Source organism: Tachyglossus aculeatus, chromosome 17, assembly GCF_015852505.1.
Source record: "Tachyglossus aculeatus isolate mTacAcu1 chromosome 17, mTacAcu1.pri, whole genome shotgun sequence".
NCBI lineage: Eukaryota > Metazoa > Chordata > Mammalia > Monotremata > Tachyglossidae > Tachyglossus > Tachyglossus aculeatus.
In genome coordinates, this window is record NC_052082.1 from 36271428 (window position 1) to 36287396 (window position 15969).

The 15969-nt window shown below is 51.3% G+C and overlaps 1 protein-coding gene across 1 annotated transcript in view; it reads left to right on the forward strand.

Annotated features, from left to right (window-relative positions):
* The first annotated feature begins 6451 nt into the window (after window positions 1–6451).
* Window positions 6452–15969, forward strand: part of COQ2 (coenzyme Q2, polyprenyltransferase) — a 55190-nt gene continuing 45672 nt past the window's right edge. Inside the window, exons 1-3 of the mRNA XM_038758805.1 lie at window positions 6452–6585; window positions 6675–6922; window positions 7030–7305. Coding sequence (XP_038614733.1) covers window positions 6452–6585; window positions 6675–6922; window positions 7030–7305 — 658 coding nt within the window. The remainder of the gene's footprint in view (window positions 6586–6674; window positions 6923–7029; window positions 7306–15969) is intronic.

The window sequence follows — 15969 nt, forward strand, 5'->3', positions numbered from 1 at the left end:
ATAGTATGCATTTTGTCCAGGGGAGTCGTGTCTCTATCATCAACCTGGTGTGCTGTTTCTTGATTTCCCAATTCATCCCTTCCACCCTGCCTGAGGAGGGAGGGTGCCAGGGAGTATACAAATCCCAGAACACTTCTAAGGCTTTCATCAAAGACTGGAGGGCCCAAGCAGTGGAATGGGTTCCTTGGTCTGAGTCAATTCTCTCTATCAATCCATATCGGGGAATGATTTGTTCCAAGAGGGCTTTACTCACCGCAGTAGCGGTGGCCTGAGCCAGGGGAAAGGCCTCCACCCAGGCGTGAGGAGATCCACTACCACCGATCGGTATTTCAGCCTACCCACAGGGGCCACCTCGGTGAAGTCCACTTGGATGCTCTGGAATGGTCGAATTCCTGGAGGCCGACCTCCCGAAGGGCGGCGTCGCTGGGTGTTCTTATTTGTCCTTCGACAAATAATGCAGCCATCGACTGTCTGCCGGGCGAGTGTATAAATACCAGGACAGATGTACTTTACCAGTACTGCATCGGACAGGTTCTGGACATCCCAATGGCTACCTTGGTGCAGGTGCTGTAATACCTGTCTTGTTGTGGCTTCATTAAGGACCTTCCTTCCGTCTGGGAGAACCCACCTCCCCTGCTCATCCTTCTGGGCTCCCAAATCTTGGGCCCCCTTTGCCTCTTTCTCCGATAGGGATACAGGCTTCAAATTAGAAGGAAACAGCATAGGAATCAGGACCAATATAGGGTCGGTCATTCTCTGCCCGAGTTCTCCAGCCCTTTTTGCCTCCTAGTCAGCCAGACGGTTCCCTCTAGCCTCGAAAAAGCTTCCCTTTTGGTGGCCATTTACATGTGCTACAGCCAGGGCTTTGGGTAGATGTAAATCCTTCAATACCTGTTATAATAGAGTGGTGTGGGCTGACTCTTTTTCCTGGCTATTGATCATGCCTCTTTCCTCCCAAATTTTTCCTAATACATGTATGACTCCCCAGGCATACTTGGAGTCTGTATAGATATTCCCTTCTCTGCCTTTCAGGAGTTTCAGGGCCCGACTTAGTGCATATAATTCGCAGGTCTGAGCTGACCAAGGATTGGGAAGTTCACCCAGGTCTACCACAGCCGTTTTGTCTCCATCGATAATTGCATAGCCATTCCTCCGTTTCCCTTCCACCACTCGGGAAGAGCCATCTATAAACAAATTGACACTGTCAGGGATGGGAGACTCCTGTAGATCCTCTCGGGTTCTTGTCTGAAAATCAATCAGTTCCATGCAACTATGTCCCCCTTCCTTAAGCTCCACATCAGGTCCTCCCACCAGGAATGCGGCTGGGTTCTGATTAGTGTCATGGGAGAGTATCAGGTCATCTCTTTCGAGTAGAATGGCCTCGTATTTGAGGATCCTTGAATCTGTCAACCATCTCCCAGCCCTCTGATTTAGAATAGATCTGACCTGATGAGGAACACTGACAACCAGGCTGCCCCCAAATGTCAGTTTCCGGCTCTCTTCTACCATGATGGCCGTGGTGGCCACAGCCTGCACACAGGTAGGCCACCCCTGAGCCACTGGATCTAAGATCTTGGAAAGAAAAGCCACCGGCCTCCACTGCTTCCCCCGTTGTTGGCCTTACACTCCCAGAGCCACCCCTCCGTCCACACTAATGAATAAATGAAAAGGTTTCTCCAGCGAGGGTAACGCCAGCACAGGGAGTGACCTCGGGGTGTCTTTCAACCCATTAAAACTGCTCCTACCCTCCTCATCCCAGAGGATGATATCCGGTTCTTCCTCTAACAAGTGTTGGTATAATGCTTTTGTCAGGGTTGCATAGGAATCAATCCACAACCTACAGTAGCCCACCAGTCCCAGGAATTTCCGCAATTCTCTCAGTATTGGGGAGCTGAATCTGGAGTATTCCGGAAATTCGGGCTGGATCCAGTTTCTTGCTACCTTCGCTGATGAGGTGGCCTAAATATTTCACCTCTTTTTCCGCAAATTGCATCTTTTTCTGGGAGACCCTCAGTCCCCGGTCCCCCAAGAAATTTAGAAGCTCGACAGAAGTTTTGCTCACACCCTCCCTCTTTGGTCCGGCTATCAGTGTCATCAATATATTGCAGAACCAGAATCTGAGGGCTGAAGGCCCTGCCTTCCTTCAAGTGAGATGGGGTACTGTTTTACTCTGACCAGAGTCCCCGGTTCCCGTAGCTTAATTTTCAAGGGGGGGATATTCAATTTTCCCCGATCTTGAGATCCCGCCCAGACCCTTGGATCAATTCGATTCTTATCTTCCTCTCGTAATAATAATACCCTTTGGGGAACAATCTGGGACCCCATCGGGATGAGCCGGATAGACATCCGGATGATCAAATCCCTTCCCAACAAGTTTACCCCGGCTTTGGGTGTGATCAGGAATTTTCCCCAGAAGTTTGACCTTAGGTATTCTAGTTCTAAGGTCTTTGTAACAGGGACAGGGAAGTTCTCCCCCTTCACCCCCGAGATCATAATGGTTTCCTTCCCGATACTGGCCCCAGTCGGCAGTTTGGTTAGAGACGATCGGGTAGCGCCCGTGTCTATCAAAAAAGGTATAATCTTGTTTTTCTCTGCCCACCCTCAAATTTATCAAGGACTCAGGGTGGACTTGCTCTATATTCTCCTTCACAAAGGAATTACTAAAATTCTCTCCTGTCCCTTCTTTCTTCACACACACTTACTCTAAGCTTCATACACATACAATTTCCTTCAAAGGCAATCTCTCCACCCCTCATTCCCCACTTATGGGACACCTGCTTCTCGGGGTGTAGATGCCTGAGCAGACAATTTCCTTCAACTGCAATTGCTTCACCTTCCCTTTTCTTTCTTCCCTTTTCCTTCATGTGCATAAAACTCTTTTCTTTTTCCCGCTGAGGACACTCTCTTTTCATATGTCCCTGCTGGCCGCTGGCATAACAAATCATAATCAACTTTGCCGTTGTCTGCATGATTTGTATCATAATCTTTCTTTGCTTTTCCTGTTGTTTTAGAGTCTACAACATCACTTTGGTATGCCAGTTTTTCTCTTTCTTCGCCCCTCTATCTTTCTTCTCATCTATTTCCTTCACCACAACTTTACCCACCGACAGCCACCAGACTGCGGCATTCACACTTTCCCCATCATTCCGGGGTTCCCTCATAATTACATAGATGTTCAATTCTTGGCAAACCCAGTCCTCGGAGGATCCGTACTTTGGCCAGAAGACGTTTCCTCCGAGGTGGGTGCCAGCCCAAGTTAGGCCGTAATATTTAATTATTTAATAATAATTTGTATAATTGATTTCTTCCCTTTTCTCTTGTACTTTGGAAGTTCATCGGACTGCCTTCCGGAATTTCCAGGAGGGACTTCCCACCACTCGGTTTTGACTGAGATTTTCCCATTTTCCCACCTTTGTTTCCTCGAGTCAAACAGACACTCCCATCACTTTCTAATATCTAGAGAACGTTAACCGTGCACAGATCACGGTACCAAGCACTTACAAAAACACGTACAACGATAAACAGATAAACAGTGACCTCCCCCGTCCACAACAGGTTTACGACTTAGACTGGGGAGGGGGGGGAAACAAACATCAATAGAATGTATTCTATAATTTTTCCATATTTTGGAGGTTCATCCCAATACTCGAATCTGGGTACCTTTAATGGGGCCTATGCCACTCGACCCTCTGGGAAGCTGGGGCTCTTATCTCTCCTGTGCTCTTGCCTGGAGCCGTCGCTCAAACAGACTCAATCAGGACCGCCCCGGGTGGAGAAGGCTCTTTTCTCTCCTGTGCTCTTGGCTGGAGTCCAACTCCGGAGCCTCAACAGGACCGCCTCTCCACCCTGCCCGGTCACCCAGATCCCATCTGGGCCTGTGCACAGACTTACGTGACCTTAGGTATTCTAGTTCTAAGGTCTTTGTAACAGGGACAGGGAAGTTCTCCCCCTTCACCCCCGAGATCATAATGGTTTCCTTCCCGATACTTCCCGATACTGGCCCCAATCGGCAGTTTGGTTAGAGACGATCGGGTAGCGCCCGTGTCTATCAAAAAAGGTATACTCGTTCCCACGAGTAACCGTCGTCGTGCCCCCGTTGGCTGTTTCTCATCCCGGCTCTGGTCTCTCCTCGGGTCTTTTCTCGTCAGGGGAGAGCTCTTCCCAGGCCAGACCGAGGGCCACTGAAAATTTCAGCGGGACGTCCTGCCAGTCAGCCCAGGCCAAGGAAGGCTTTCCCCGTTCGGAGAGGATCCCGGACGAGCCCCCAAACTGTGTGGGATGGCGGCTCCCTCTACCCACCAAATCAGAGTCCAGGTCAGGATCAGAAAGAGTCTTTATTCTTTCTCATGAGAAAGGGCACTCCCCGGCTGATGCTGTTTGAGCGACGGGGGTAGTGACCTTTCTCATGAGAAAGAATAAAGACTCTTTCTGATCCTGACCTGGACTCTGATTTGGTGGGTAGAGGGAGCCGCTATCCCACACACCATCATTTATTATTATTATTATTATTCCCTGGGCCTCAGTTCCCTCATATGGAAAATGGGAATGAAGACTGTGAGCCCCACGTGGGTCACCTTGTATCTACCCCAGCGCTTAGAACAGTGCTTGGCACATAGTAAGCGCTTAACAAATACCAACTTTATTATTTATTATTGTTATGATTATAGTAACTGCTTAACAAAGGCCATCATTATTATTATTATTATTATTATTGTTATTCTAGCCTGTGAGCCCGCTGTTGGGTAGGGACTGTGTCTACCTGTTGCCAAATTATATTTTCCAGGCGCTTAGCCCAGTGCTGTGCACACACAGTAAGCGCTCAATAAGTGAATTATCCCGTCCAACGACAGCAGGCCCGCCTCTGCACCCCCGGCTTTGGCCTCTAGGGGGGGCGTGAGGGGAGGAAGCGTGTGCGCATGTGCGCTGGCCAACCGGGAGCCAACTGGCCCGCGCATGCGTATTCCACGCCGGAGGGGGAGGGAGCGTGTGCGCATGTGCGCTGGGTTAGCCGGAGCCAACTGGCCCGCGCATGCGTATTCCACAGAGGGCTCATCGCCGGAGGAGGCGGGAGGCGTGGGGGGAGGGAGCGTGTGCGCATGTGCGCTGGACCACGGGGGCGGGGGGGAGGAGACGGACGCGCGCGCGCGCAACTGGCCGGCGCATGCGTATTCCACAAAGAGCTCCGCACCGGAGGAGGGAATGTTTGCGCATGTGTGCTGAATTAACCAGAGCCAACTGGCCCGCGCATGCGTATTCCACAGAGGGCTCCGGAGCGTATGCGCATGTGCGCTGGGATGCCCGGCGTCAACTGGCCCGCGCATGCGTATTCCACAAAGGGCTCCGCGCCGAAGGGAGGAGGGAACGTTAGCGCATGTGTGCTGAATTAACCAGAGCCAACTGGCCTGCGCATGCGTATTCCACAGAGGGCTCCGCGCCGGAGGAGGGCGGCGTGCGGGGAGGGAGCGTGTGCGCATGTGCGCTGGACTACCAGGGTGGGGGGCGCAACTGGCCTGCGCATACGTATTCCACAGAGGGCTTAGCGTCAGAGGAGGCGGAAGGCGTGGAGGGGGGGAGGAAAGTGTGCGCATGTGCGCTGGATTATCCAGAGCCAACTGGCCCGCGCATGCGTATTCCACAGAGGGCTCCACGCCGGAGGGGGAGGCAGCGTGTGCGCTGGGCTAGCAGGAGCCAACTGGCCCGCGCATGCGTATTCCACAGAGGGTTTAGCGCCGGAGGCGGCGGGAGGGAACGTGTGCGCATGTGCGCTGGATTATCCGGAGCCAACTGGCTGGCGCCTGCGTATTCCACAAAGTGCCCCGCTCCGGAGGGGGAGGGAGCTTGTGCGCTGGGTTCCCCGGAGCCAACCGGCCCGCGCATGCGTACTCCATAAAGTGCCCCTCTCCGGAGGGGGAAGGAGCGTGTGGGCATGTGCATTGGGTCCCCCCAGCCAACTGGCCCGCGCATGCGTATCCCAATCAATCAATCGTATTTATTGAGCGCTTACTGTGTGCAGAGCACTGTACTAAGCGCTTGGGAAGTCCAAGTTGGCAACAGATAGAGACAGTCCCTATCCAACAGTGGGTTCACGGTCTAAAAGGGGGAGAAAAACTTTAGAAGCAGAAGAGTTATATCCGTATTCCACAAAGTGCCCCGCTCCGGAGGGGGAGGGAGCGTGTGCGCATATGCGCTGGGTACCCCGGAGCCACCTGGCCGCGCATGCGTACTCCACAAAGTGCCCCGCTCCGGAGGGGGAAGGAGCGTGTGCGCATGAGCGCTGGGTTCCCCGGAGCCAACTGGCCCGCGCATGCGTACTACACAAAGTGCCCGCTCCGGAGGAGGGAGGGGGCGTGTGCGCATGTGCGCTGGGTTCCCCGGAGCCAACCGGCCCGCGCATGCGTACTCCACAAAGTGCTCCGCTCCGGAGGAGGGAGGGGGCGTGTGCGCATGCGCGATGGGTTCCCCGGAGCCAACCGGCCCGCGCATGCGTATTCCACAAAGGGCTCCGCTCCGGAGGGAGAGGGAGCGTGTGCGCATGTGCGCTGGGTTCCCCGGAGCCAACCGGCCCGCGCATGCGTACTCCACAAAGTGCCCCGCTCCGGAGGGGGAGGGAGCCTGTGCGCATGAGCGCTGGGTTCCCCGGAGCCAACCGGCCCGCGCATGCGTATTCCGAAAAGAGCTCCGCGCCGGAGGGGGAGGGAGCGTGTGCGCATGTGCGCTGGGTTCCCCGGAGCCAACCGGCGCGCGCATGCGTACTTCACAAAGTGCCCCGCTCCGGAGGAGCGAGGGGGCGTGTACGCATGCGCGCTAGGCCCCCCCGAGCCAACCGGCCCGCGCATGCGCATTCCGCCAAGTGCCCCTCTCCGGAGGGGGAGGGAGCGTGTGCGCACGCGCGCTGGGTTCCCCGGAGCCAACCGGCCCGCGCGTGCGTATTCCGAAAAGAACTCCGCGCCGGAGGAGGGGGGGGGGCGTGTGCGCATGCGCGCTGGGTTCCCCGGAGCCAACCGGCCCGCGCACGCGTATTCGGCGGAGGCGGGAGTGCGGTACGTCACATCCGGTCTGGCCGCGGGGAAGAAGCCATGCTAAGATGGCGCGGGCCGGGGCTGTCGCTGAGGCTGCTGACGGCGGGAGTCAGCCGTTGTCCCCGGGCCGCCGCCGCCGCCATGGTGTCGGTGCGGCCCGTGGTGTCCCCCCCGGGCGGGCCGCGGCCCCGGCGGCCCCTCAGCCTGTCGGCGGCCGCCATCGTGGGCCGGGCGCCCCGCCCCCTGCGGCCCTACCTGCGCCTCATGCGCCTCCACAAGCCCATCGGTGAGGCCCGTCCCCCCCCCCCCCACTGTAAATCAATCGCATTTATTGAGCGCTTACTGTGTGCAGAGCACTGTGCTAAGCGCTGGGGAAGTCCAAGTTGGCAACATGTCGAGACGGTGCCCAGCCGACGGCGGCGGGCCCACACCGCCTGTCGTGTCGTAATGGCGGAACACCACCGGGCTAATCGCGGAGTACTCACGGCCTAGCGGTGGAGAAGCGGCGGGGCTTGGCAGTCCGAGGTCCTGGGTTCGAATCCCGGCCCCGCCGCTTGGGTGACTCCGGGCCAGGCGCTTCACTTCTCTGGGCCTCAGTTCCCTCATCTGGAAAATGGGGATGAAGACTGTGAGCCCCCCGTGGGACCACCCGACCACCTTGGAACCTCCCCAGCGTTTAGAACGGTGCTTTGCACATAGTAAGCACTTAATAAATGCCATTATTGTTATTATTATTATTATTATTATTGTTATTATTATTATTGTTATTATTATTCTCTGGGCCTCAGTTCCCTCACCTGGAAAATGGGGATGAAGACTGTGATGCCCCCCTTTGGGACAGCCCGATCACCTTGCAACCGCCCCGGCTCTCAGAACGGTGCTTTGCACGTAGTAAGCGCTTAATAAATGCCGTCATCATCATTATTATTATTATTCTTTGGGCCTCAGTTTCCTCATCTGGAAAATGGGGATGAAGACTGGGAGCCCCCCGTGGGACCACCTGACCACCTTGGAACCTCCCCAGCGTTTAGAACGGTGCTTTGCACATAGTAAGCACTTAATAAATGCCATTATTATTATTATTATTATTATTATTATTATTATTATTATTATTATTCTCTGGGCCTCAGTTCCCTCATCTGCTAAATGGGGATGAAGACCGTGATGCCCCCCTTTGGGCCAGCCTGATCACCTTGCAACCTCCCCTGCACTCAGAACGGTGCTTTCTAAGTAAGTAAGCACACAGTAAGCACTTAATAAATTCTATCATTATTATTATTATTATTCTCTGGGCCTCAGTTCCCTCATCCGGAAAATGGGATGAAGACTGTGAGCCCCCCATGGGACCACCCAATCGCCTTGTAACCTCCCCAGCGCTTAGAACGGTGCTTTGCACATAGTAAGCACTTCATAAATGCCATTATTATTATTATTATCCTCTGGGCCTCAGTTCCCTCATCTGGAAAATGGGGATGAAGACTGTGAGCCCCCTGTGGGACAGCCTGATCACCTTGGAACCTCCCCAGCGCTTAGGGCGGCGCTTGGCACATAGTAAGCACATAGTAATACTAGAGTATTATGGTGTTACGATATTCTAGTATAATAATGGCATTTATTAAGCACTTACTATGTGCCAAGCACTGTTCTGTGCAAAGCATCATTATTATTATTATAGTACTAAAATATCATAACACCATAATACTTTAGTAAGCGCTGGGGTAGATTCAAGACGATCAGGTTGTCCCATGTGGGGCTCCCAGTCCCCATCCCCATTTGGCAGATGAGGGAACTGAGGCCCAGAGAATAATAATAATGATGGTATTTGTTAAGCGCTTACTAGGCGCCATGCACTGTTCCAAGCGCTGGGGTAGATTCAAGGTGATCAGGTGGTCCCATGTGGGGCTCCCAGTCTCCATCCCCATTTGACAGATGAGGGAATTGAGGCCCAAAGAACAATAATGATGGTATTTGTTAAGCACTTACTATGTAATCATAATAGTGATGGCATTTATTAAGCGCTTACTATGTGCAAAGCACTGTTCTAAGTGCTGGGGAAGTTACAAGGTGATCAGGTTGTCCCTCACGGGGCTCACAGTCTTCATCCCCATTTTACGGTTGAGGGAACTGAGGCACAGAGAAGTTAAGCGCTGGGGTAGATTCAAGGTAATCAGGTTGTCCCACCTGGGGCTCCCAGTCTCCATCCCCATTGGACAGATGAGGGAACTGAGGCCCAGAGAATAATAATAATAATGATGGTGGTATTTGCTAAGCGCTTACTATGTGCCAAGCACTGCTCTAAGCGCTGGGATAGAAACAGGTATCAGGTTGTTCCACGAAGGGCTTATAGTCCTAGTCCCCATTTGACAGATGAGGGAACTGAGGCCCAGAGAATAATAATAATGATGGTATTAAGCGCTTACTATGCGCCATGCACTGTTCCAAGCACTGAGGTAGATTCAAGGTGATCAGGTGGTCCCACGTGGGGCTCCCAGTCTCCATCCCCATTTGACAGATGAGGGAATTGAGGCCCAAAGAACAATAATGATGGTATTTGTTAAGCGCTTACTATGTAATCATAATAGTGATGGCATTTATTAAGCGCTTACTATGTGCAAAGCACTGTTCTAAGCGCTGGGGAAGTTACAAGGTGATCAGGTTGTCCCTCACGGGGCTCACAGTCTTCATCCCCATTTTACAGTTGAGGGAACCAAGGCACAGAGAAGTTAAGCGCTGGGGTAGATTCAAGGTAATCAGGTTGTCCCACCTGGGGCTCCCAGTCTCCATCCCCATTTGACAGATGAGGGAACTGAGGCCCAGAGAAGAAGAATAATAGTGATGGTGGTATTTGCTAAGCGCTTACTATGTGCCAAGCACTGCTCTAAGCGCTGGGATAGAAACAGGTATCAGGTTGTTCCACGAAGGGCTTATAGTCCTAGTCCCCATTTGACAGATGAGGGAACTGAGGCCCAGAGAATAATAATAATGATGGTATTTGTTAAGCGCTTACTATGCACCATGCACTGTTCCAAGCACTGGGGTAGATTCAAGGTGATCAGGTGGTCCCACGTGGGGCTCCCAGTCTCCATCCCCATTTGACAGATGAGGGAATTGAGGCCCAAAGAACAATACTGATGGGATTTGTTAAGCGCTTACTATGTAATCATAATAGTGATGGCATTTATTAAGCGCTTACTATGTGCAAAGCACTGTTCTAAGCGCTGGGGAAGTTACAGGGTGATCAGGTTGTCCCTCACGGGGCTCACAGTCTTCATCCCCATTTTACAGTTGAGGGAACCGAGGCACAGAGAAGTTAAGCGCTGGGGTAGATTCAAGGTAATCAGGTTGTCCCACCTGGGGCTCCCAGTCGCCATCCCCATTTGACAGATGAGGGAACTGAGGCCCAGAGAATAATAATAATAATGATGATGGTATTTGTTAAGCACTTACTAGGCACCATGCACTGTTCTAAGCGCTGGAGTAGATTCAAGGTAATCAGGTTGGCCCACATGGGGCTCCCAATCTCCATCCCCATTTGACAGATGAGGGAACTGAGGCCCAGAGAATAATAATAATAATAACGATGGTATTTGTTAAGCGCTTACTATGCGCCAAGCACTGTTCTAAGCGCTGGGATAGAAACAGAGGTATCAGGTTGTTCCATGTGGGGCTCACAGTCCTAGTCCCCGTTTGACAGATGAGGGAACTGAGGCCCAGAGAATAATAATAATAATGATGGTATTTGTTAAGCGCTTACTATGTGCCATGCACTGTTTTAAGCGCTGGGGTAGATTCAAGGTGATAAGGTTGTCCCACGTGGGGCTCCCAGTCTCCATCCCCGTTTGACAGATGAGGGAACTGAGGCCCAGAGAAGTGAAGTGATTTGCCCAAAGTCACCCAGCTGACAAGTGGCGGAGCCGGGATTAGAACCCATGACCTCGGACTCCCAAGCCCCTGCTTTTTCCACTAAGCCACGCTGTTTTTTAAGTAGTTAAGTGACTTGCCCAGAGTCACCCAGCTGACAAGTGGCGGAGCCGGGATTCGAACCCACGACTTCCGACTCCCAAGCCCGGCCTCTTTCCACTGAGCCATGCTGCTCCTTTATACCACGGAGCTCACTCTCCGTGAGGAACAGTGGACTAAAAAAACTCCTGTGAGAGCCCAAGGCAACAACCCTGTCCACAGAGAGCTTACAGTCTAGAGGGGAAACAGACATTAGTATAAATAAGTAACAGATACGGACGTAAAAATACAGAAATATTCACGTGGCCAAGAAAGGTTTCCCTGGCCCGCGGGGTCTGACCCCCAGGGCTTCTCTTTATTCACTTTCTTATATGATAATAATTGTAATTATTGTATCTGTTAAGCGCTTACTCTATTCACTTTCTTATAGGATCGTAATTGTAATTATTGTATCCGTTAAGCGCTTACTTTATTCACTTTCTTATATGATAATAATTGTAATTATTGTATCTGTTAAGTGCTTCCTTTATTCACTGTCTTATAGGATCATAATTGTAATTATTGTATCCGTTAAGCGCTTACTTTATTCACTTTCTTATAGGATAATAATTGTAATTATTGTAGCTGTTAAGCGCTTACTATGTGCCAAGCAGTGTTCTCAGCGCTGGGGTAGATTCGAGGTAATCGGGTTGTCCCACGTGGGGCTCACCCTTTTAATCCCCGTTTTACAGATGAGGGAACTGAGGCACAGAGAAGCGAAGTGACTGGCCAGGATTAGAAACCAGGTTCTTCTGCCGTCCAGGCGCCTGCTGTGTCACGCCGCTTCTACTACACCACATTGGTTCTTCTCCTTCCGCTTCTGCTCCTTCTTGTCACTGTGCCTCAGTTTCCTTATCTGTAAAATGAGGATTAAATCCTACTCCCTCCTGCCTAGCCTGTGAGTCCCAAGCGAGATGGATTATGTCCAAACTGATAACCCTGTATCTAAGCAGTGCTGAGAAAAATGCTTGACATATAGTAATAATTAATTATTATTGTACTTGTTAAGCACTGGGGTTAAGCGGGGGAGAGACGGACAGCCCTGATTTGACAAGTTCAATCAGTTTGGCCAGTGTCCCCCATTTTAATCTCATTTTGCAGTTGGGCTGACTTGCCCAAGGTCACATAGCAGACATGGGGGCAGAGCAGGATTAGAACTCAGGTCCTCGGGCTCCCAGGCTCGTGTTCTGGCCACTAAGCCACAAGGAAGTGCTTAACAATTACTATCATAATCATCATTATTAGCGTCGTTATCTTCTCCCACTACACCCCAGCTTAAATTCTCAGTTCCACATTCTCCGTTCCTTCCGAGCTCACCTTCTCACCGTGTTCTCTACGAAGCATTTACTCACCCAGAGACCCGTCTTTCCCTTTTTTCTCCTGTCCAAAATTGGGTTCTAATTCCCCTATTTAAAAAAAAAAAGCCCCTTAAAGGCCGAGATCAGATCTTCTAACACTGTTGTTCTCTTCCAAGCACTTTGAAGAGGGCTGTGCCCGCAGTAAATGTCCCGGATCGATGAGTGCGACAGAGAAAAGCCAACATCGTCCTGAGCTTTTTCTCTTTTGGTGTTGGTATTGTTCTCTGTCTTCCCCTTTTAGACTGTGAGCCCACTGTTGGGTAGGGACTGTCTCTATATGTTGCCAATTTGTACTTCCCAAGCGCTTAGTACAGTGCTCTGCACATAGTAAGCGCTCAATAAATACGATTGATGATGATGATGATGATACTTGACTGCCCCCCAATTCCTCCAGCCTCTAGTCCGTCAGTATTAAACACCTACTGGGTGTTTCATCCTGAACTGAGCACTTGGGAAAGTACGCTCGTTTCTGCCGTAAAGCGTGTTTTTTAATATGTGATTTGGCTAGAACGCAATTTAGGAAATGAACTTCGGACGGCACAAGCTTATATAGGTTTGGTATTCCTCATTCATTCATTCAGCCGTATTTATTGAGCGCTTCACTGTGTGCAGAGCACTGGACTAAGCGCTTGGGATGTACAAGTCGGCAACATATAGAGACGGTCCCTACCCACAACGGGCTCCCAGTCTAGAAGGGGGAGACGGACAACAAAACGAAACACGTGGACGGGTGTCAGAGTCGTCAGAACAAATGGAATTAAAGCTCTATGCACAACATTAACAAATGCAATAGTAAGTATGTACAAGTAAAATAGAGTCATAAATCTGTACAGATATATACAGGTAGGGCGGAGGGGTGGGGAGGAGGAGAGGAAAAAGGGGCTCAGTGTGGGAAGGCCTCCTGGAGGAGGTGAGCTTTCCGTAGGGCTTTGAAGTGGGGGGGAAGAGAGCTAGTTTGGCGGATGTGCGGAGGGAGGGCATTCCGGGCCAGGGGGAGGATGTGGGCCGGGGGTCGACAGCGGGACGGGTGAGAACGAGGCACGGTGAGATTAGCGGCGAAAGAGGAGCGGAGGGTGCGGGGTGGGCTGGAGAAGGAGAGAAGGGAGGTGAGGTAGGAGGGGGCGAGGTGACGGACAGCCTGGAAGCCGAGAGTGAGGAGTTTTTGCTTGATTCGTTGGTTGACAGGCAGCCTCTGGAGATTTTTGAGGAGGGGAGTGATATGCCCGGAGCGTTTATGCCTGCATATAATAACAATAATAATTGTGACATTTGTTAAGAGCTTCTGTGTGCCAAGCACTGTACAGAGCGTTGGGGTAGAGAGACGACAGTCAGGTCCCATCCCCATGGGGCTCACATTCTAAGTAAGAGGGCGCGCACCTATTGAATCCCCGTTTTGCCAAGGAGGGAACCGAGGCATAGAGAAGCGAAGAGACTTGCCCAAGGTCACACAGCAGACAAGTGGCAGAGCAGGAATTAGAACCCAAGTCTCTTCTTGGCCGTAAGTCTGTACATTTGTAAGAATCATCTTGGTATTTGTTAAAACACTCACTGTGTGCCAGGTACTGTACTAAGCGCTGGGATGGATACCAACAGACACGGGCCCTGCCCCGTAATCTCAATCCCCTTTTTACAGAAGAGGTAACTGAGGCATGAGAAAGTGAAGTGACTTCCCTAAGGATTACAAGGGGCAGAGCCAGGATTAGGAGCCTTGACCTTCCGACTCCCAAGCCCGTGCTCTATCCACGATGCTCTGCTGCTTTGTACATACATACGCACGTATATGAAATATGAAGATGAAATATGAAAAACACCTCCTTCCCCTCCCCGCAGCACCTATATATATGTTTGTACAGACTTATTACTCTATTCATTTTACTTGTACATATTTACTGCTCTATTTATTTTGTTAAGGATGTGCATTTAGCTTTAATTCTATTTGTTCTGACGACTTGACACCTGTCCACGTTTTGTTTTGTTGTCTTGTCTCCCCCTTCTAGACTGTGAGCCCGTTATTGGGTAGGGACTGTCTAGATATGTTGCCAACTTGTACTTCCCAATCGCTTAGTACAGTGCTCTGCACACGGTAAGCGCTCAATAAATACAATTGAATGAATGAATGAATAATCGGGGCAGGAGAGTGAAGTATAGACTGAAGCGGGGAGAGATAGGAGGATGGGAGATCGTAGGTTGACAGGCAGCCACTGGAGATTTTTGAGGAGGGGAGTGACATGCCCGGAGCGTTTCTGTACAAAGATAATCCGGGCAGGAGAGTGAAGTATAGACTGAAGTGGGGAGAGACAGGAGGATGGGAGATGGGAGAGGAGGTTGATGCAGTAATCCAGTCAGGTTAGGATGAGAGATTGAATCAGCAATAATCTTCCTCATTATTGAATAATAATAATAATAGCACTTGTTAGGCGCTTACTATGTGCAAAGCACTGTTCTAAGCGCTGGGGGGTTACAAGGCGATCAGGTTGTCCCACGTGGGGCTCACGGTCTTAATCCTTATTTTACAGATGAGGTAACTGAGGCTCCGAGAAGTTAAGTAACTTGCCCAAGGTCACACAGCAGGCATGTGGCAGATCCGGGATTCAAACCCATAACCTCTGACTCTAAAGCCCCTGCTCTTTCCACTGAGCCACACCGCTTCTCTTTTGGGGCAAACATGTGGCATCGGGATAGGAGCGTACTCTAGCACAAGTGTTCCTTAGTGTGAGGTTTCGCAAGAATGGACTTCTCAAATTTTAGGGGAACTTGGGACTCGGTGTATAGTGGAAATACATTCTCTCGTCCTATCCTGACTGGATTACTGCATCAGCCTCCTTTCTGACCGCCCAACCTCCTGCCTCTCCCCTCTTCAGTCCCTACTTCACTCCCCTGCCCGGATTATCTTTCTGCAGAAATGTTCAGGGCATGTCACCCCGCTGCTCAAAAAACTCCAGGGGTTGCCCATCCACCTCTGTATCAAACAAAAACTCCTCTCCACCGGCTTTAAAGCAGTCCATCACCTTGCCCCCTCCGGCCTCACCTCGCTTCTCTCCGTCTACAGCCCAGCCCGCGCACTTGGCTAACCTTGCCCGTCTCTCCCTCCTTGTCAGGGTTGATTTGTCAAAACAAATTGTGTTGAAACGTGGTTGAAAATTCTGTCCTGTCACCGCCACCGTCACCCACTGCCCCTGGGTGGAGGCAGAAACAGAGGTGACGTCTGGTACTGGTCGCCCCCGGGGTAACGGGGCCCTACATTTTCAGATGTTCAGTATTTCTGTGAGTGTGAGAGCCGCTGCAAACGATAAAACAAACTGGGAGAAGTTGAGCACTAGCCAAATGGGTTAACGCGTATTGGAGAGGCCGAGGAGAATCCGGTCGGGAAGTTGGGGGATCAGTTCGCAAGTGTGTCGGGAAACACCTTGTCCCAGTGGGATGCTTCTAGACTGTGAGCCCACTGTTGGGTAGGGACCATCTCTATATGTTGCCAATTTGTACTTCCCAAGCGCTTAGTACAGTGCTCTGCACACAGTAAGCGCTCAACAAGTACTATTGAATGAATGATGAGCACAAGCCTGGGAATCAGAGGATCTGGGTTCTAATCCCAG